This window comes from Sphaerodactylus townsendi, linkage group LG06, assembly GCF_021028975.2.
Source record: "Sphaerodactylus townsendi isolate TG3544 linkage group LG06, MPM_Stown_v2.3, whole genome shotgun sequence".
Classification (NCBI taxonomy): Eukaryota; Metazoa; Chordata; class Lepidosauria; order Squamata; family Sphaerodactylidae; genus Sphaerodactylus; species Sphaerodactylus townsendi.
This window is the reverse complement of record NC_059430.1, coordinates 128,348,085-128,370,250: the sequence shown is the minus strand read 5'-3', so window position 1 is coordinate 128,370,250 and position 22,166 is coordinate 128,348,085. Positions and strand designations below refer to the sequence as shown.

The following is a 22,166-nucleotide window of genomic DNA, read 5'->3' as shown; positions in this document are numbered from 1 at the left end:
AATGTTCGTAGGAGGGCGGCTCGTTTATCCAGCGATGAGTGGCACGAATCAGGTCACAGAGAGAATGCCACGGAATTGTTTCCAGATAGAACGAAGGAAGATAGAAATCGCCTAAAGAGGGAACGTAGAGGGTCATCTACTCTGGTAATCAATGATCCATCCATGAATGGAAAACACGAGAAAAATCCTCTCAAGAGGGGCTCCTTTTCTTAAAACACATCTTGTCAGTGTCAATGAACCGAGCGTTAAAAGCACGTTAACGGCGGTTTGCCCCCGAGTAGCGGCTCATGTGAACCCCACCAACAACGGCCCTCAAAGAATCTCGAAAGGGAGGAAGCAGGGTGCTGGCGTTGAGGTCAAATGCCCCCTCGTCTTTTTGTTGGGCCGAGTCTGGGCTAAACAGTCTTGGTGCCCCCCCCCCCCCGCCCGGCAAGACGTATTGCACACAACGAAACACCTATTGAAAATGTCAAATGGGAAAAAGAGACAGAGAGAGACAGAGAGAGAATAAACAGTAAAACCCCACCTCGTTCCTGATACTGTCCCTCTCTAGCATCTCCACACCCCACTCCGCGTGTCCCGGGGCCCCCCATTCAAAAATACAGTAAGGAGGGGGGGAGGCAACACTTTTTACAAAACCTTTGATGGAACAAGGTTCTTGCTTCTTCCAAATTCTGGGGTCCTGGCTGGGTTAGAGCTGTCGGATCCCTGGATAGCAATTTAGTCGACACACCAGCAGTTCCTTCAGCCAAGCGAGGAGGCAAATTGGGGCGGGGGGGAAGCCCTGTTCCCGTCGGTTTTAATACCCAGTACTCAGGTCTGCAGTGTGGGGGGAGCAGGCCTTCCACATATACGCACACAAAAACTGTTGGAATGTTTGCTGCAGAAGGGGGAAGGTTACGTTAAAAAATAACCCCCGCCCTCTGCCAGAGATGCTCGAAAAACCGGGGCTGGCAGCTAAGAGAGAGATTTGTGGTACAAACGGATGCTCCGGGGGGCGTGGGAAGAGGGGCTGCAGTGAGGGTCTCTTTGCAGAGTGTCGTGAACCTCTAGCCTCCTCCCCTTTTCCCTGGCCCGCCCCACTTCTGTGCCCTCCGGCCAGGAGTGTTCAGAACCCTTCGATGTGGCAGTAGGCCTCCAAGCTCGCGAAGAGGATGTAGAGGAACCAGAGGCCCAGAAAGAGGGCGGCGGTGAGGATTTTGGCGGTTCGGGGCCCCCCCAGTTCGCCCCCTATGTGCGGACGGCGGCGGTACATCAGGACGCTGATGCTGATGAAGGCGAAGATGGTGAAGAGGGTGACGGAGAAGGCCAGGGTGCCCGTCTGCACCTCAAAGTCTTTGCCTTGGAAGGCCCAGTAGATGGCGGCCACCGACCAGGCCACGCCCAAGCCCAGGAAGACGTTGACCGCGTTGCTACCTGTCACATTGCCAATGGAGGCGTCAGCGCACTGGTCTTGCAGGGCCGCCACTTTGCTGGCGAAGGTGTCTGTGGGAAGAGAAGAGCCGGATTGGAAGGGGTTTGGAAGCAGGCCGGGGAGACGTCAGGGGGTTGAGAAACAAGGAGCAGCAGTGGCGTAGTGGCTAAGAGCAGTGGCTAAGAGCAGGTGCACTCTGATCTGGAGGAACCAGGTTTGATTCCCAGCTCTGCCGCCTGAGCTGTGGAGGCTTATCTGGGGAATTCAGATTAGCCTGTGCACTCCCACACACGCCAGCTGGGTGACCTTGGGCTAGTCACAGCTTTGCGGAGCTCTCTCAGCCTCACCCACCTCACAGGGTGTTTGTTGTGAGGGGGGAAGGGCAAGGTGATTGTAAGCCCCTTTGAGTCTCCTACAGGAGAGAAAGGGGGGATATAAATTGAAAATCTTCTTCTTCTTCTTCTCTACTTTATCATCACAACAGCTTTGTGAGGTAGGTTAGGCTGAGAGTATAGGTTAGGGGTGACCAACCTATGGTGCTCCTGCCAGCTTGGCCAATTGGGGCTAATGGGAATTGTAGTCCATGAACATCTGGGGCACAATAGGTTGGCCATCCCTGGATCCAGTCAGCTTCCATGGCAGAGTAGGGATTCGAACTTGGATCTGGCAGATCCAAGTTTGCCAATCTAACTCCAGGGTCTCCAACCTTTTTGCGCCTGCGAGCACCTTTAGAATTCTGACACGGGGTGGCGGACGCAGTTATAAAATGGCTGCCAGAGGAGGCGGAGACAACCACGTATAGGAAGCCCAAGTACAGAGAGGAAGAGGAGTAATTTTAAAAATAAATTGGGAAAGGGGAGTGAGAGAGGATAAAAGCCAACACTGTGGGGGCAGCTGCCGGTGAACCAGCGTCATTTTAATCTGCACGGCCAATTGGCTCTTCAGCGGCCAATAAAAGGCCTGCTGAGCAAGAGAACCACAAGGCCCCGCCCATTTTCTTGGTGCCCCCATAAAAGTTGTTGATGGGTGCCATGGTTGCCACGGGCACCCCATTGGGAATCCCTGATGTTTTAAATAAAGACAGCTGGCACTCCCCAGAAGGGGCTGCAATGCCAATCCAGGGCGAAAAAATATTCTGTCTTCCGCCCGCTAGGGTGGGAAAGAATCCTGCCTTATATGAGGAATAGTAGAGAAAGTAGTCGGAAGAATTTGTGTGGATGCACCCATATGGGGGGGAAGTTTACCTGGAGCCAGTGTGTCATAAGAACATAAGAACATAAGAACATAAGAACAAGCCAGCTGGATCAGACCAGAGTCCATCTAGTCCAGCTCTCTGCTACTCGCAGTGGCCCACCAGGTGCCTTTGGGAGCTCACGTGCAGGAGGTGAACGCAAGGGCCTTCTGCAGCTGTTGCTCCCGAGCACCTGGACTGTTAAGGCATTTGCAATCTCAGATCAAAGAGGATCAAGACTGGGAGCCATAGATTGACTTCTCCTCCATAAATCTGTCCAAGCCCCTTTTAAAGCTATCCAGGTTAGTGGCCATCACCCCCTCCTGTGGCAGCATATTCCAAACACCAATCCCACGTTGCGTGAAGAAGTGTTTCCTTTTATTAGTCCTAGCGGTGTCGTAGCGGTTAGCATTTGGTCTAGGGCAGGGGTCTGCAACCTGCGACTCTCCAGATGTTCATGGGCTACAATTCCCATCAGCCCCTGGCAGCATGGCCAATTGGCCTCGCCCACTACTTGGCCTTGCCCACTTTCTACAAGTGATCTCTAGAAGATCAATTGGCCATGCTGGCAGGGGCTGATGGGAATTGTAGCCCATGAACTTCTGGAGAGCCGCAGGTTGCAGACCCCTGGCCTAGGACAAGGGAGACCACAGTTCACACACACACCCCACTTGAGGTCTAACTACACTACAAGTTGTAACAAGTTTATCCTTTGCGGACTCCGGAAAACCTTTCTCCTTCCCACCTTTTCAGGAAAAGCTGGATGTGGTCCCGAAGCGAGACGTGGAGGGGATGGGAGCCCCCGAGATCAAGTACGGCGAGTCCACGTGCTTCGTGCAGCACGTTGACAGCGGCCTCTGGGTGACCTACGCGGCAGCTGACGCCAAGGCGTTACGTCTGGGGCTGCTCAAGAGAAGGGTGAGTTCTCGGCTGGCCGGTCGCTCAGCAGCCAAGCAGTCATGGGGGGTTGCTCGGCGGAGGAGCGTGGCCAGCTTCATAGGAATGTTGGAACCCATCCCGTGCCTTGCGTCACGTGATCCCTCTGAGGTGGATGGCTGAAATTCCACCCATGGCCACCTGCAGTGGTGGCAGTACAGAGCAGTGGAAAACGGGCCAGCGGTTCCCTCCACTCAGGGGTGGGCAATTATTTTTTCCATGGGGCCGCATAAGAAACAGAAAATATTGTGGAAGGCCGGGCAAAAAGGCGGGGTGGGGGGGGTGGGAGGCGCTTTTGAAAGCCCCGCAGAAGCCGGCAGCCAAGGCAACTGGCTTCTGCGGGGCTTTCAAAGGCGCCTCGCTCCCCAGCACAGCAGGGGGGGGCCAGTCAGGGTCATCCGGTGGGCCGGATTTGGCCCGCGGGCCGTATAATGCCCAAGTCTGCCTCCACTCGTTTGTGGCCACGGTGCAGACCAGGAGGCCCCAACCCTTCTGAGCCTGCGGGCACCTTTAGAATTCGGATACAGCGTGGTGGGCGCAGCCACAAAATGGCCGTCAGTGGCTGCAGCTTATCTTCAGTCGCACAATGAAGATCTCTGAACTCTCCTGGTAGCTGCTGCCAAAGCAGATCATTTAAAAATCTGCACAGCCAATCAAATCTCCAGTAGCCAATCAAAAGCCTTGCAGGGCAAAAGCCCCACTTGGCCTCGCCCACTTTCTACAAGTGATCTTGAGAAGATCGAGATCCGCTCCCCTGGAGAAAATGGCTGCATCACGTTATCTCCGGCTGAGGTCCCTCCCCTCCCCAAACTCCGCCCCCTCCAGGCTCCTCCCCCACATCTCCCAACCTGGAGTTGGCAACCCTTCTCTCATCTCTTCACACGTGACTCTGTGGTTGAAATTCCCTCCTTGTCACATTCCCCCCTCCTATTACCCTTCAGCAAGTGGAGTCGGCCAGCATTCGGTTTTTTAAACAGACTGAGCAAATTCCCAGAAAGAGTCCTATCAGTAGCTATTAGGCCGTCACAGCTATGCAGAACCTCCATGTAGCAAAGCAGTCTATTTCGATCCCCATGATTGGGTATTTGGCAGGGATAACTATGTGGAACCTCCATGTGTTGAGGCAGTCTATCTCAGCCCCCTATCAATGCGTATTAGGCAGTGACAGCTATGTGGAACCTCCATGTGTTAAGGCAGTCTATCTCAGCCCCCTATCAATGCGTATTAGGCAGTGACAGCTATGTGGAACCTCCATGTGTTGAGGCAGTCTATCTTAGTCCCCTATCAATGTGCATTTGGCAGGGATAACTATGTGGAACCTCCATGTGTTGAGGCAGTCTATCTCAGCCCCCTATCAATGCGTATTAGGCAGTGGCAGCTACGTGGAACCTCCATGTATTGAGGCAGTCTATCTTAGTCCCCTATCAATGCGTATTAAGCAGTGGCAGCTATGTGGAACCTCCATGTGTTGAGGCAGTCTATCTCAGCCCCCTATCAATGCGTATTAGGCAGTGGCAGCTATGTGGAACCTCCATGTATTGTGGCAGTCTATCTCAGTTCACCAGCTCCTAGGGAGAGGAGGGAGGAAGATATTCCCTTCCAAGTTCTGCTTGTGGGCTTCCCAGAAGGAGAACGCTGGGCCCTTGGACTGATCTGGCGTGCCGGTTCTCATGATACCTGGTATGGAGGTGCCCAGGGCCACGAAGACGACGGCATTGACCGAGTCCTTGAGGCCGACGGTGCAGCCGAAGTGGGAGGCCAGGTCCCCGATGAGGGCCGTCAGCATGCCGATCACCAAGATGCTGACGCTGAAGCAGGCCCACCCGTTCCAGTACTCGGTGGGGGGCACGCAGGCAAACAGAACCTTCCAGAAGACGGTCAAGAAGTGCATGACGTAGTCGAAGCAGGAAGGGAGGCGCTCCTCCCGGCCATCCTCCTCGTCTTCTTCGTCTCCTAGGATGGAGAAACCCGAGAATCAGCGTTCTGTGCCAGGGAAAAGCAGTTGGCAGCAGGCTGAGCGCAGGCCAAGGAAAGGGATTCTTCCCGTGAGAAATTACTAACAGGGGGCATTCTCTATTTGCAAAGTGTGGGGTCAGCTGCCTCCTAAGTTTAAGGGCTTGGAGATCTCTCAGTATTACAACAGGCCTCCGGATGACAGAGAAAATGGGACGATTTGGCAGGAAGACTCAATGACTTCATATTCTGCTGAGGCCCCTCCCCTCCCCAAACCCCGCCTGTGCTCTTTGATTATATATAAAATTACAATACTACTAGCGGTACCCGGCCACGCGTTGCTGTGGGTTATTATGGTGAAATGGGAAAGGAACAGACGCTGACCCTTCCCTCTCCCTCCGCCAGAGTGGGTGGGTCATATCCAGATGCTGGGTCCCCTCCCTCCCCTCCCTTGCATGCCACCCCTCACTCTCTCCCCTCCCTCACTTCTCTTCCCTTGCATGCCACCCCTCCCTCTCCCTCATGTGTATGTGTGTGTATGTGTTTCACTTCCACTCGAGTTACTGCCTATGTGCTGTTTCCACTCCTCATATCTGGCTGTCTGAGTGAACATTCTAAGCAGCACGAACATTCAAAGGGTGACAGTTACACACAGGCAGCTGCATGTCCTTCACCAGGGAGTGCCAGGAAAAAGGCGTTTTACCTGGGCCAGGTGTGAAATTTCAGGTACGTGAACATCTAAAAACACTCTCGCCTGGCTGACTACAGTGGCTGGGAATTTTCAGAGGAATTGGCCCAGCAGTTACTGAGTTATACTACCACTAACAAATACACGGTTTGCTTTTTATATATATAGATATACATATATATGCCCCTGCATTCACTCGCAAAGCTGCCTTATCAGGGATTAGATCAGGGATTAGGCAGTGATAGCTATTTGTAACCTCCATGGAGCAAGGCAGTCTATCTCATTCACACGCAAAGCTGCCTTATCAGGGATTAGATCAGGGACTAGACAGTGATAGCTATGTGTAACCTCCATGGAGCAAGGCAGTCTATCTCATTCACAAGCAAAGCTGCCTTATCAGGGATTAGATCAGGGATTAGACAGTAATAGCTATGTGAAACCTCCATGGAGCAAGGCAGTCTATCTCATTCACATGCAAAACTACCTTATCAGGGATTAGATCAGAGATTAGGCAGTGATAGCTATGTGTAACCTCCATGGAGCAAGGCAGTCTATCTCATTCACACGCAAAGCTGCCTGATCAGGGATTAGATCAGGAATTAGAGAGTGATAGTTATGTGTAACCTCCAGGGAGCAAGGCAGTCTATCTCATTCACATGCAAAGCTGCCTGATCAGGGATTAGACTGCTGTGGTGGCGAACCTTTGGCACTCCAGATGTTATGGACTACAATTCCCATCAGCCCCTGCCAGTATGACCAATTGGCCATGCTGGCAGGGGCTGATGGGAATTGTAGTCCATAACATCTGGAGTGCCAAAGGTCCGCGTGATAGTTATGTGTAACCTCCATGGAGCAAGGAAGTCTATCTGAATTCATCAGATCCTAAAGAGAGGAGGAGGAGGAGAAGATATTCCCATCCAAGTTCTGCTTGCGGTATTCCCAGAAAGAGAATGCTGGACCCCTGGACTGATTTGGCACTCATAATACTTGCGAATGCCTGATGCGGTGCACCAGTTCTCATAATGTGCACTGATAGGGGGGATGTCTACTCAGGCTGTAATCTAAGGGAGAGGTCTTTCCTGTTGCCTTCTGCCTCGTCTTTTTTTAACTGGGGATGCTGCGGACTTCTTCTCTGCCACTGAGCCATGATCCCCTCCGGGGCTTTCTCCACAACCTCTCCTAAAACAGGGTCGAAAGGGATGGAGTTTCTCCTAGGGCGATTCCGCACATGAGTAAAATAGGTCAGACCCAGTTCCCTGAGAAGGGTACTGACGTAAGTCAAAGCCATTGTTGTTCCCCACTGGAACCAGCTTGATCCCAGCTCGGAGGGCGGAATCATCCTGTGCCTCTTCGCCGCTCCGTTCCGATTGGCTACTGTTCTATGGCCATGTTCCGTCTATCCCTACACACGTTATTAAAAAAACTGCCACGGGAATGGAGGGACGAAGGTGGCGTTTTTTGATTGGCCAGCTGTACGCATGCCCGGAACACTCAGCTGTGATTGGCTGAATGGGGGACTCCTGGCACCAGAGATTCCGCACTTTACTGGAATCGAGCTGAGTTCGAGCGTGGTTCCCTGAAAAAAGTAGTCGTTCCCAACTGGAGTCGGAAATTTGACCGTTACACGGGGCGAAGCTGGTACAAAACCCCGTCGATCCCAGTGGTTTGTCGCAGACGCACTTAGGTCGAAACGCCTTTGCTTCGAACTTGTGGGATGCGATAACAGCTGAAAGTGCAGAATCGCACCCTTAGTGTTTCTCAAGTGTTGTTGTGCCAGGAAAAGCTTCGCCTACTGAACTTCTGCCTGTCAGGCTGCTATGAAAGGTCATGCCTGACAAAACGGTGCCCACCGTGAACTGAATTATACCAGTAAACCTGCTGAACCTGGGCGGTGCGTGCATGCGGTTGGCGGGGGAATCTGTGCGGAAGGGCCAATTATTTTGTGTGCAAAGTGCTGTCAAGTCGCAGCCGATTTAGGACAGCCCCAGAAAGGGGCTTTCAAAGCAAGTGAGCAGCAGAGGTGGTTTGCCGTTGCCTTCCTCTGCACCGCCTTCTGTGGCGGTCTCCCATCCAAATGCCCCCTGCTTAGCTTCCAAGCTATACCCTGCCACGTTCACTCCCGGACAAAATAACAGGAGAAACCGTTCAAACAGGATGGAAAGCGTCATAAGGCAGCCTGGCCAGTAGAGGGCGCAACCGCCACACCGCATGCTGCGAGAAAGACCACTTGCTAGTTTTAACTTCTTTCCACCTAGGCAGGTGGTAGACGGGTGGGCGAGGGTTTGTGTGTGTTTAGGAGTGTCGGAAGGAGTGTGAGTCAGCCCTAACGGGACCATGCAAGCCAACGTTAATTACATCATTTATGGCCATTAGGAGATAACCCATAGATTCATGGACATCTTTTAAGGAATTCAATATAGATTGGGGGTAGAAACTGCTGTCAAATTGCGGTTGACTGATGGTGACCCCGTAGGGTTTTCAGAGGTGGTCAGCCATTGCCTGCCTCCGCCTACTGACCCTGGCTTCCTAGGTGGTCTCCCATCCATGTACAAAGAAAGACTGACTCGGCTTAGTTTCCATCATCTGTTGAGACTGGGCTAGTCTGAGTCATCCAAGTCAGGATAAAAACAGATGTATTGCTATTGCCTGCCTCTGTGTAGCGGCCCTGGACTTCCTCGGTGGCCTCCCATCCACGTACTAACCACAGCTGACCATGCTTAGCTTCCAAGATCTGTCAAGGCTGGGTTAGTCTGGGCCATAGGTTAGTGTAGGCCTGTGCAAATTTCTGACTTCCATAGAACTCTTTGTTTTGCATAGCGCTGGTGGGAGAAGAGATGATTTCAAGCACCAATATTTCAAGCACCAATATTTCAAGCACCAATAGCTGACTTCTGCAACAGGATTTCCATTTGGGACTACCCATTTGGATACCTTTTGTGAAGTTCAGAAGATGGCGAGGAAGCGTTCTGTCAGTGGTGTACCTAGGCAAACTGGCACCCTGGGCAAACCCTGAGTTTGATGCCCCCCCCCCCATGGGAAGAGCAGCCCGGCCGTGGCACTCATCCTTCCTGGACGGCCCCAGCAACCCAAGTTCACTGCAGGCAGAGCTCCCTGTCCTCCTGTTCTGCCTGTGGTGGCTTGTGGGCGTACAGAGTGGGTATACAGAGAGGGCAGGGCTTAGCCAGAGTGGGCGGGGCTTATAAATCAGGTGCCCCTCGGATGTGTGAAAAATTTCATAAGCCTAAGGGCAACTTTGCCCACTTTTGCCCAATGGTGCTGCACGCTTTCACCGTGCATTCTGTGGCACTGTAAAGCTTGCCTACTTTTAAGCTAACCCATCTTAGCCCAATAACAGGTCCCCAGGCAGTGTAGTGTTAAGAACATAAGAACATAAGAACAAGCCAGCTGGATCAGACCAAAGTCCATCTAGTCCAGCTCTCTGCTACTCGCAGTGGCCCACCAGGTGCCTTTGGGAGCTCACATGTAGGATGTGAACGCAGTGGCCTTCTGCGGCTGTTGCTCCCGATCACCTGGTCTGTTGTTAAGAGCACCAGACTTTAATTCAAACAACCAGGTTTGTTTGAATTACCTGTATTGTTTAATAAACCCACGTCCAAAGCGTGAGAGCCATAATGCTGGGTGACCAGGCTAGGCCCAATGTTCTGCCTTCAGAACTCTTGCTCAGTCCCATCTAGGAGCAAGCAGTGGGCGTGGGAGATGTTTCGAAGAGCTTCAGTGTATCTATGGCTCCTGTTGAGGAACCGGGTTTGATTCCCAGCTCTGCCGCCTGACTGTGGAGGCTTCTCTCAGAGAATTCAGATCCAAGCCTGTGAATCTCCCAATTCCCTTAACATTTACCCGCCAGCCTGGGTGACCTATGGGCCTAGATCACAGCTTCACAGAAGTTGACAACCTCGATCCTTCTCTTGTAAGATAGTGCCCCAGACCCACCTCACAGGGAAATTACTAAATGCCAGTAGATTTCTTCGTCCCAATATTACATCCTACGTTGTATATGCTTTAATCTGTTTGTTGTGAGGGTTTACTGCTGTCTAGGGCAATAAAGGATTGTTCCTCAAACAGCCACAGGTTTGAGTCTGCTCCTCCACAGGAGAGCCTGGTCTGGGGATATAAATCCCAAAAAAACCTCTCTACCCCATAAGGTGTCTGTTGTGGGGAGAAAAAAGGAAGAAGTTTGTATGGCATTTTGAGATTCTTTAAAGGTGGGGTATAAATCCAAACTCCTCTTCTTCTATTTTCAGTCACACAGTGAAGAAACCTCATTCTGTGATGGCTGCTATCACAGGACTGTTTTTTTAAAAATCTGCACAGCCGATCAATGCTCCAGCAGCCAGCAGCCAATCAGAAGCCTTGCTGGGCAAAAAAAAATCAACCTGGCCCCGCACACTTTCTTAACCCAACTGGTGGGCATGCGAAAAGATTTGATGGGAGCCCTGGAACCCACAGGTACCAACTTAGGGATCGGGGCTCCAGAAAATTCCACCACGGCGCCTCTGCCTTCTGCCAGCCAACCGGATATTGTGGCAATTGAAATGTAAGTGCGCCCGCTTCTTTGGGTGGAAGAAAAATCGGGGAGGCCCATTTCAGAGTCTAGCAGGAGTGGTCAACCCATGGCTCCCCAGATGTTCATGGACTACAATCCCCATCAGCCCCTGGCCATGCTGGCAGGGGCTGATGGGAATTGTAGTCCACGAACATCTGGAGCGCCATAGGTTGACCACCCCGGCTAAAGGAATAAAAATGTGTGTTTTTTTCCTTACGCAGAAACTTGAGTCAAAGAAGCAGGAGTGCGAACACGAAGGGAGCAGAGGTGGACGCGAGTAAAGAGGTGGGCGCATCACAGTGCAGGAGCGAAAAGATAATATTCCCTCCCGTTTTTTGGGGGGGGGGGTGCCAGCGCTGGAAAACACCCACACTGTTATCGAGGGTGCCGTCATTTTCAGAAATTTCGAGGCAGCCGCGGAAGCGTTGAGCAGCCTGCACTTTATTTATTTATTTATTTCCTTTGCAAAGCAAATTCCGGCTTCCTTGGTGTTAGAAGCAAAACACAGATTTACAACCGCCTCAGTTCAGCCGCCGGTGCAACGTTCATTTTCCTCCTCCGTACAGGGCCTGTTCGTCTGTAATTCCCCCCCCTACGCTGCCAATCTTTTCCTTGCGAACGGCCAAATGAAACAGCTGGGTCTGGAAGTGATGAAGTGGTTTTGACTACATCAGGAGGCAGGTTGCGGGGGGAACCGTTTTTGAATGCTCTCCTATGGATAAACTCCCTGCAAAGCTAGCACAGCAGAGGATATCTTCTGGTTCCACTTCTCTCACTGGTGTGCTAGTTTTCTGCTTGCAAGGAGATTTTCATGCCAGGGAGCATCTTTAAAAAATGATCTCCCCCATCTAATCCCCCCCTCCCCCCATCATTTTGCCACTTGTCTGCTGTTTCATTCCCCAGCTAAATATTTAGATCCAGGAAGTCCCAACTCTGGCACTTCAGTATGTTCGTGTGGACCATAACCAGTTCCCACGTTCAGCCCCTGCTATCTGCTAGCCCAATTAGGAATTGTAGTCCATGAACAACATTTGGAAGTGCCAGAGTTGGAGACCCCTGATTTAGATCTCGACTTAATTTTTTAATTTAATTCCAGGGCCGGCATAGTCCAGGATAGCTCGATCCCATCAACCCTCAGAAGGGAAGCAGGGCTGGCCCCACCCTGTGACTGTGTGGACAGGTGACCACCAAGTAAGTCCAGGTTAGCCCTCGACTGGGTGGCCCAAAGTAGCTTCACCTTGTCAGATCTCAGAAGTCAAGCAGAATTGACCCTGGTTAGTATTTGGGAGGTAGACCACCTAGGAAATCCAGGGTTGCTTTGCAGAGGAAGGCAATGGCAAACCACCTCAGTTCCTCTCCTGCCTTGACCTAGATGACTCAGGCTAGCCTGATCTTGTCAGCTCTCAGAAGCTAAACAGGGGACCCAGCCCTGGTTAGTATTTGAAGGAACCACACCTAGAAATCCCAGGGTTGCTCTGCAGAGGGCAATGGCAAACCACCTCAGTTCGTCTTCTGCCTTGACCTAGATGACTCAGGCTAGCCTGATCTTGTCATCTCAGAAGCTAAGCAGGACTGACCCTGGTTCCAGTATTTGGGAGGTAGACCACTTCGGAAATCAGGGTTGCTGCAGGAGAGAGGCAATGGCAGACCACCTCAGGTGCACTCTCCTGCCTTGACCCTGGGCCAAGCTCCAGGCTAGCCTGATCTTGTCAGCTCTCTCAGAAGCTAAGCAGGATTGACCCTGGTTGTATTTTGGGAGGTAGACCACCTCGGAAATCCAGGGTTGCTCTGCAGAGGAAGGGGCAATGGCAAAATACCTCCAGTTCCTCTCCTGCCTTGACCTAGATGACTCTTAGGCTAGTCTGATCTTGTCAGCTCCTCAGAAGCTAGGACCCAGAACTGACCCTGGTTAGTATTTGGAAGGGAGACCACCTTGGAAATCCAGGGTTGCTCTGCAGAGGAAGGCAATGGCAAACCACCTCAGTTTGTCTCCTGCTTGCTCCCATTTCGATGTGACTCCAGGCTAGCCTGATCTTGTCAGCTCTCAAGAGGCTAAGCAGGATTGAGCCTGGTTTAGGATTTTGGAAGGGAGACCCACCTCTTTGAAATCCCAGGGTTTGCTCTGGCAGAGGAAGGCAATGGCAGCCACCTCAGTTAAGGTCTCCTGCCTTGGCCCTAGATGACTCAGGCTAGCCTGATCTTGTCAGCTCTCAGAGGCTAAGCAGGATTGACCCTGGTTAGTATTTGGGAGGTAGACTACCTCGGAAATCCAGGGTTGCTCTGCAGAGGAAGGCAATGGCAAACCACCTCAGTTTGTCTCCTGCCTTGACCTAGATGACTCAGGCTAGCCTGATCTTGTCAGCTCCTCAGAGGCTAGCAAGACTTGACCCTAGTTGGATTTTGGAGGGAGACCACCACCGAGAATCCAGGGTTGCTCTGCAGAGGAAGGCAATGGCAAACCACATTCAGTTGATCTCCTGCTCTTTGGACCTAGATCAGGGTAGGGAACTATGCCAGGCTCTCAGATGTTCCAGGAACTACAATTCCCATCAGCCCTACCAGCATGGCCAATTGGCCATGCTGGTAGGGGCTGATGGGAATTGTAGTTCCTGAACATCTGGAGAGTCACAGGTTCCCTACCCCTGACCTAGATGACTCAGGCTAGCCTGATCTTGTCAGCTCTCAGAAGCTAAGCAGGATTGACCCTGGTTAGTATTTGGAAGGGAGACCACCTAGGAAATCCAGGGTTGCTCTGCAGAGGAAGGCAATGGCAAACCACCTCAGTTCGTCTCCTGCCTTGACCTAGATGACTCAGGCTAGCCTGATCTTGTCAGCTCTCAGAAGCTAAGCAGGACTGACCCTGGTTAGTATTTGGAAGGGAGACCACCAAGTCCAGGGTTGCTATGCAGAGGAAGACGATAGCAAACCACCTTAGTTTGTCTCCTGCCTTGACCTAGATGGCCCAAGCTAGCCTGGTTTTGTCAGCATTCAGAAACTAAGCAGGGCCAGCCCCAGTCAGCATTTGGACAGGAGACCACCAAGAAAGTCCAGGGTTGCCCTGCAGAGGAAGGTAATGGCAAACCACCTCAGCTTGTCTTCCACCTTGACTTGGATGGCCCAGGCTGGCCTGATCTCGTCAGCTCTCAGAAACTAAACAGAGTCAACGCTGCTCAGAATGCGGAATGGGAGCCCACCAAGGAATACTAGGGTTGTCGTGCAGAGGAATGCAATGGGAAACCTCCTCTGTTGCCTCGAAGACCCCACGAAAGGTAGCCAGAAGCTTTCTGCGACTTGAGGACACCTTCCACCACCACCACATCTCCCAAAACTGGTCCAGGTAGGGATCACCTACCGGCACTCACGGTGATTGCCTCGAGGAACTGCTCCCTCCAGGAGTGCGTGCCAATCACCAGCGCCAGGTTGGTTTTCTTGATGAGCTTGTCCACTGTATTCTAGACACAAGGACGCAACAGAGAGGCATTGAAGTTTCCAGAACTGTTGAGGCTGAGAGGGGGGCGGGGCCTGGGGACCCAAGGACGGGCTCTTTTAGGTAGGATATATCAGTGATGGCGAACCTATGGCATGGGTGCCAGAGGTGGCACTCAGAGCCCTCTCTGTGGGCACGCATAGAGTTCATCATGTGGAGGGTGGAAAATCACTCCCCCCCCCACACACACACACACATCTAGGCTGGCCTCGGCTGCTGGGCTCGATTATTAGCATTAAACCTAAGACCTAGTTTTGGGGAAGCCGTGTAGGTAACCCTGTTAAGCGCTGTTAAACCCCACTGATTTTCATGCAAAGAACTAAAGCGCGATCCTTTACCTGGGAGTAATCTCTGTTGCTGGCAATGGGGTTGCTTCTGAGTAAACCCTCCTAGGGTCGTGATTCACCCGTTTGAAGAGTTGCATGGTTGCTTCAAAGCAAAGCCAACAACTACCACCAAGCTTACTCCCAAGTAATGCACGCCTCAGAGCCAACCATTTTTTCTAAACTAAAACCTCAGTATTCAGGTTAAATTGCCGCATTGGCACTTTGCGATAAACAAGTGGGTTTTGGGTTGCAGTTTGGGCACTCGGTCTCGAAAAGGTTCGCCATCACTGGGATATATCAAGGGTGGCCAACCTATGGCACTCCAGATGTTCATGGACGGCAATTCCCAATTGGCCATGCTGGTAGGAATTGTAGTCCATGAACATCTGTAGTCCATGAACATCTGGGCATTCAACAGTCCTGATTTCACTATTTCTAGTCCCTACACTCCCACACACGCCAGCTGGGTGACCTTGGGCTAGTCCCAGTTCTTTGGAGCTCTCTCAGCCCCACCTACCTCACAGGGTGTTTGTTGTAAGGGGGGAAGGGCAAGGACATTGTAAGCGCCTTTGAGTCTCCTGCAGGAGAGAAAGGGGGGATATAAATCCAAACTCTTCCTCTTCTTTTGAGGACTCCTCTCCTCCCCACTCAGGTCAACAGCAGGGAAACAGGTGGCGCCGTAAGTCGCTTCCTTACCTTGAAATCGTAGGACTCCTCGATGATGACTTCGAGACGGGAGTTTTCCCCAAGGATGGGTTTGCCCATCTCCGCAATCCGCCGGGCCTCCTCTTCCTCGGCAGAGAGCTTTTTGTCAGCATCTACTAAGTTGGAGGAGACACACAGCGTGAACATGCAATTTCCAGACAGAGCCCTACCAAATCCATCTCAGGTTGTGGCTAATGGTGGCTTCTAAGAAAGCTCCAATGCTTGCAGGAAGGGCGTGAAGCCTGGTGTTTGGCGGTAGCTTGCCTTGGAACATGGAGGCTCCATTCAGCTATCAATTGCTAAATGCTTTGGGAGTTTCAAGACCCATCAAGGAGCAGCAGTGGCGTAGTGGTCAAGAGCAGATGCATTCTAATCTGGAGGAACCAGGTTTGATTCCCCGCTCTGCCGCCTGAGCTGTGGAGGCTTATCTGGGGAATTCAGATTAGCTTGTGCACTCACACACGTCAGCTGGGTGACCTTGGGCTAGTCACAGCTTCTCGGAGCTCTCTCAGCCCCACCCACCTCACAGGGTGTTTGTTGTGAGGGGGGAAGGGCTGTAAGAGACTCAGTTTGAGTCTCCTACAGGAGAGAAAGGGGATATAAATCCAAACTCCTCCTCCTCCTCCTCTTCTTCTTCCAATGCAAGCAAACCACTTGGACTTTGCACTGGGGCGTATACTGGTAATATTCTTGAACCACTGCGAGCCATTCTAGATGCCTGGGGAGCAGTAATTGTGCCTTGATGGTGCAGCAATTGGGACCTTGCCCTGGGAATCAATGGGGTACAGAATGGTTGTAAAGGCCTCTATCCTGCTCAGTCACGTGGGAAGCCTTCCTCCAGCACCAGGAACCTTCAGTGGCATTTCTGATGGAGAAAGAACCAGTGATGTTGGAGGACGGCTTCCAACTTGGCTAAGTGGAACGGTTGGACAAAGGCCCTAACAGTACACTGACTGCCATTAAAGCAGTGTCATATTATGACGATTATTTCATGGCAAAATGGAAGAAACGACCTTACTAAATCGGTCCATCCCATTTAGGAGCTCTGATGCTCTCAGTTCTCCCTCCTCTGATTCTATCCTCTTACGACAACCCTTTGAGGTAGGTTAATTTGATTCCGCTGGTTGCTCGAAGGGGCTTTTAATTGTTCTCCTATGCACCCGCAGCCCACGCTGGCCTGCGTTTGCAGCCTGCAGCGCATTCCTGACCTCAGCTATGGATTGTGTCCCAAGATGCCCACCCCCAGTGCCGGTCGATTCAACCGCCTGCCCCCTCGTCACCCGACTCTGATGCCAAGGCAGAGCCCACCAGCCGTATGTTCAGCTGTCGGGCCAGCGTATTCAGCAAGTGTGAGTGTGATAACGCTGTGCTAGAAAGAACCAACATTTAAAAAGAGAGAAAAAGGGGCGCCAAGCAGCACGGAATCCAGAGATCAGAATAAATCACGTAAATCGAGCCTGTTGCTTATTTTTGCATCCTTTATTCTGTTCTTGCAGGGAGCAGATAACTGTGCAGAATCCTACCCACTCGCTGTTGAAATCCTTTCTCCCCCTCCTCTGACTTCAGTACCATTCTGCCTGGATTTTTAAACTTGATCGTAAGGATTATATGTCAGGGATTGCCCTTCATTGATTGGGATGCATTACTAACTCAGTGTAGTTAGAAAAATATATATGCCAGGAATTGCATCTAAGGAGCAGCAGTGGCGTAGGAGGTTAAGAGCTCGTGTATCTAATCTGGAGGAACCGGGTTTGATTCCCAGCTCTGCCACCTGAGCTGTGGAGGCTTATCTGGGGAATTAGCCATGCTGGCAGGGGCTGATGGGAATTGTAGTCTGTGAACATCTGGAGTGCCATAGGTTCGCCACCATGGCCCTATGAGGAAGGTCCAGGAAAAGGTGGCAGATTAAAATTTTACTCACATCTTTTTGTGGGAAAGGGTATAGAAACCTGAATGTTTGTTTTTTGAAATAAACATAGCTCACATTCTCAGGGTGCTGAATTTTTCACACCATGTATGTTTACCTTATTCCCCCCCCCCCCCCCATGGCATATGCTGCGCTTGGGAACTCTTACAGGCATGGAATACACCGTCAACCTTGCCCCAAGGTTGGGATGATGCGGCTGTTTGTTTACATTCTTTGCAGGGCTATCAGGAGCAAAACCTGTTCCCCCTCCCACAGCCAATACTCCAAACCCAGCGAGCACAACTTAGCATTTGCCAGGGAGAGAGTGGGATCTATGCGGCTCACAAGGACGCAAACGCTCTTGACTCCCCCGTGAGCAAGAATCTGCTCTCCGTGGCTGGCCCATCTCAATTTCCACCCCCACCCCATGAGGGACATCTCCCTAATGGTTAGTATCGGCTGCCAGCGCCTCCTCCCAGGGGTGGCTCCCATGCCATTTAAAAAAACCCAAGGGAGCCTGCGAAAGCTTTGATTGTTCACCTTGAGAGCCACAAAGACGCAGACCTTCAAAGCCAGACACGTCGTGGGGCAGCTCATCTTTCAAGCTTTTGATTTTCGGGAAATCATACACGTGGTTGTGCAAGTCTCCCGTTAGGCACTTAGGCCGAAATGCGATCGATCCTGACTCTGGGAGGAAAGTTCTGTTTGTTTACACACAAATATGCAAACACAGTCATACTTATCTGCAATGGCGTATCTAGGCAAACTGGCGCCCCGGGCAAAACTGAGTTTGATGCCCCTCCCAGTGGTGGGATCCAAAAATTTAAAAAATTTTATCCAAGCAAGCCGATCTCTTTCTGCTGAAAATCAGTTGGAATTCTGGGAGATCTCTGGGTCCCAGGTAGGGGTCAGCAACCCGATGGAGGGGGGAGATACCTGACAAACTACACATCCTTGGCTGATACAGATGTGACCCTGGGCCATTGACTGCCATGCAAAGAACCTACAAAACCCTTTTATCTCTGGGACATCTCCAGACGATAGGACAGTGGGTTAACCTATGGCACTCCAGATGTTCATGGACTACAATTGGCCATGCTGGCAGGGACTGATGGGAATTGTAGTCCATGAACATCTGGGGTGCCATAGGTTCACCACCACTGCTATAGGACATCTCCTTATCAGGGGCTATCCAGTGGTGGGATCCAAAAATTTTAATAACAGGTTCCGATGGTGGTGGGATTCAAACAGTGGCGCCGCCGCACACACGCCCCTCCAGTCCCTGTTGGGCAGGGAGGTTGCTTTAGTAACCCCTTCTTGGCACTCAGAAAAAATTAATAACCACTTCTAGAGAAGTGGTGAGAACTGGTTGGATCCCACCTCTGCCCCCCCCCCCACCCATGGGCAGAGCAGCCCGGCTGCAGCACTCACCCTTCCCAGACGGCCCCAGCAGCCCAAGTTCACCGGAGGCGGAGCTCCCCTGTTCTCCTGCTCTGCTTCTAGTGGGTTGTGGGCCACTGTACAGAGTGGGCGTGGCTTAACCAGAGTGGGCGGGGCTTAGAAATCAGGCATCCCCGCATGACTAAAAATTTCTGCACCTTGGGCAACTGCCCGCTTTGCCCAATGGGCAGTACGCCACTGCTTATCTGACTCAACCATCTCTTTTCCACAAACGCACACCTCTCCACAACAGCTCATGTATCCCTTTACAAACCGATGTACCCCCGAAACGTCGCCTGCTGGCTTGAACTCTCCCTCCCGCACGCATTCAGGTGAGTAGTTTGGGCCTGCAGAGGCACACAGGTGGCTGACACATTACAAACATCAAGGGCAGACACAACCGTATTCTCTCACGCACGTTCCCCGCTACCATTTCTCTGCAATTCTTTGCCCGCTTTACTGAGGCTTGCCTGTTCCCATGTGTGACCGTTATCTCTCTCCCGCTCTCTCGCATAAACTAGGCATTTGGACTGATCTGAAGTGGGGATTCCAAACCGTTTATACTCGCGCGCTTCAAAGAACCCCCGGAAATCTTCGGAGGGGTTTCCCTTGCAAGGGATCAGAGGCCTTTCTGAGAAGTCTTCTGCCCCGGGTGCGCACAGACTTCAAACTGTTTTTCCTGCACAGCGGAGCTAACGCTCCTGATCTCTCACAAATCTTTATCTGTCTGGACTCTTGCAGCTATTTTCAAAGCCAAAGTCAGTCTTTGGCAACCCCCATAGGCACTTAACTTTAGGTGGAGACTGACATGCTCCAAAGAATCCTAGGAAAGCGTCTAATTGAAGCTTTGTGAGTTGCAGGAAACCAGGCGTTTCACCGGGCTGACAAAATATGACAGCTCGGCCCCCTTCCTCCCCAAAATGTTAAGCAGAAAGCCAGCTCCCCCCTTGGAAACGTCTTCAACTGTTCCAGAGTGTCTCTGAGCATTGCCAGTGTTCAGACAGGTGTGAGCATCAGGAATGATTCTGAGTATTGCCAGTGCTCAGATGTTTACAGTGTCGGGGGTATTTCTCAGCATTAAGAACATAAGAACATAAGAACAAGCCAGCTGGATCAGACCAGAGTCCATCTAGTCCAGCTCTCTGCTACTCGCAGTGGCCCACCAGGTGCCTTTGGGAGCTCACATGCAGGATGTGAAAGCAATGGCCTTCTGCTGCTGTTGCTCCCGATCACCTGGTCTGCTAAGGCATTTGCAATCTCAGATCAAAGAGGATCAAGATTGGTAGCCATAAATCGACTTCTCCTCCATAAATCTGTCCAAGCCCCTTTTAAAGCTATCCAGGTGAGTGGCCATCACCACCTCCTGTGGCAGCATATTCCAAACACCAATCACCCGTTGCGTGAAGAAGTGTTTCCTTTTATGAGTCCTAATTCTTCCCCCCAGCATTTTCAATGAATGCCCCCTGGTTCTAGTATTGTGAGAAAGAGAGAAAAATGTCTCTCTGTCAACATTTTCTACCCCAAGCATAATTTTATAGACTTCAATCATATCCCCGCTCAGATGTCTCCTCTCCAAACTAAAGAGTCCCAAACGCTGCAGCCTCTCCTCATAGGGAAGGTGCTCCAGTCCCTCAATCATCCTTGTTGCCCTTCTCTGCACTTTTTCTATCTCCACAATATCCTTTTTGAGATGTGGCGACCAGAACTGAACACAGTACTCCAAGTGCGGTCGCACCACGGCTTTATATAAGGGCATGACAATCCTTGCAGTTTTATTCTCAATTCCTTTCCTAATTATCCCCAGCATAGAGTTTGCCTTTTTCACAGCTGCCATGCATTGAGTTGACATTCCCATGGAACTATCAACTAAGACGCCCAAATCTCATTGCCAGTACTGAGATCTTTGAGCATCAGGGCTATTTCTGAACATTGCCCGTGCTCGGATATTTGAGCATTGTGGGTGTTTCTGAGCATTGCCGATGCTCCGACTTTGAACACTGGGGTGCTTTTGAGCATTTCCAGTGCTGAGAACTATGAGCATTGGGCAGTGGTTCTCAACCTGGGGGTCGGGACCCCTTTGGGGGTCGAACGACCCTTTCACAGGGGTCGCCTAAGACTCTCTGCATCAGTGTTCTCCATCTGTAAAATGGATTAAATGTTAGGGTTGGGGGTCACCACAACATGAGGAACTGTATTAAAGGGTCGCGGCATTATGAAGGTTGGGAACCACTGCCTAAGACTCTCTGCATCAGTGTTCTCCATCTGTAAACTGGATAAATGTTAGGGTTGGGGGTCACCACAACATGAGGAACTGTATTAAAGGGTCGCGGCATTATGAAGGTTGGGAACCACTGCCTAAGACTCTCTGCATCAGTGTTCTCCATCTGTAAACTGGATAAATGTTAGGGTTGGGGGTCACCACAACATGAGGAACTGTATTAAAGGGTTGCGGCATTAGGAAGGTTGAGAACCACTGGAATTGAGTTTGTTTCTGAACATTGAATGCTCAGTAGTCTGAGCATCAAGGTGTTTCTGAACATTGCCGATGTACAGATGTCTGAACATCAGAGGTGTTTCTGAGCATTTCCAGTGCTCAGATATTTGAACACCACTGGTGCATGAGATGGGAGAGGGCCCAATGGTGGAAAAAGGAGACAATACTCTTGAAACTGTTGGGCGGTGTGTGTGTGAACAGCCTCTTTGTGCCAGGGTGCTGTGCGAACAGTGTGTGTGTTTAGTTGGGTGCGTAGATCTCAGCCTGGCATGTGAACGAGCATAAAAAAGTACCCAAAAGGAACTAGGTCCGTGGTGGCGAACCTTTGGCACTCCAGATGTTATGGACTACAATTCCCATCAGCCCCCGCCAGCATGGCCAATTGGCCATGCTGGCAGGGGCTGATGGGAATTGTAGTCCATAACCTCTGGAGTGCCAAAGGTTCGCCACCACGGAACTAGGTGCTTTTGTGAACTCCTCCCCCTGCTGCTTCCTCACATAATCTCGGTTTCCCCATAACCACTTTCCCAGGGCACAAAAGTTAAGTGTCTTTTCCCCACACCTGACAAGCACTCTTCTTCCGCTCTGCATGCGTTTATTGGTTCGGTGCTCGTTCAGCAGATGTGTGCCAGCAGAAGCCCCCTCCACACGTACTCAAGCACACACCGTGCCCTTGGGTTTGCAAATACACCCAGCACCCCTCCCAGACGCACACCGAAGCCCTTTCGGAGCAGTTGGGCAGCGCCTGCGCTCCCGACGGCCTGGCTCCCTTCTGTGCATCTTCGTCTCCATCCTTTCCGAAGCGCGTAGCTTCTCTCCCACACACTCCACCTCTCCCCAGAACATGGCTAATGTGCACACACTTTCTCCCACGCACTCTCTCTCTCTCTCTCTCGTGGCATCCCTCACCCCCGCACGGTGCTCCTTCTCCCCCCCCCCCCCAATGTTTAATGGAAAGCTGTAACTCAGCCGCCTGCAGAACCCGGAGTAGGAAACTTCTCTGTTTTGGAGGTTGGGGAGAG

The 22,166-nt window shown here is 51.5% G+C and overlaps 1 protein-coding gene across 2 annotated transcripts in view; it reads right to left on the bottom strand.

Moving 5' to 3' along the window:
• Nucleotides 1–495: 495 nt before the first annotated feature.
• Nucleotides 496–22,166, bottom strand: part of SLC8A2 (solute carrier family 8 member A2) — a 160,478-nt gene continuing 138,807 nt past the window's right edge. The window contains exons 5-8 of one of the 2 annotated variants that reach the window (XM_048500059.1): nt 15,296–15,420; nt 14,139–14,238; nt 5,259–5,534; nt 496–1,485 (exon numbers count right to left, since the gene is read on the bottom strand). In XM_048500059.1, the coding sequence (XP_048356016.1) occupies nt 1,109–1,485; nt 5,259–5,534; nt 14,139–14,238; nt 15,296–15,420 (878 nt within the window). In that variant the 3' untranslated portion in view covers nt 496–1,108. The remainder of the gene's footprint in view (nt 1,486–5,258; nt 5,535–14,138; nt 14,239–15,295; nt 15,421–22,166) is intronic. The other variant, XM_048500060.1, reaches the window with a different exon arrangement.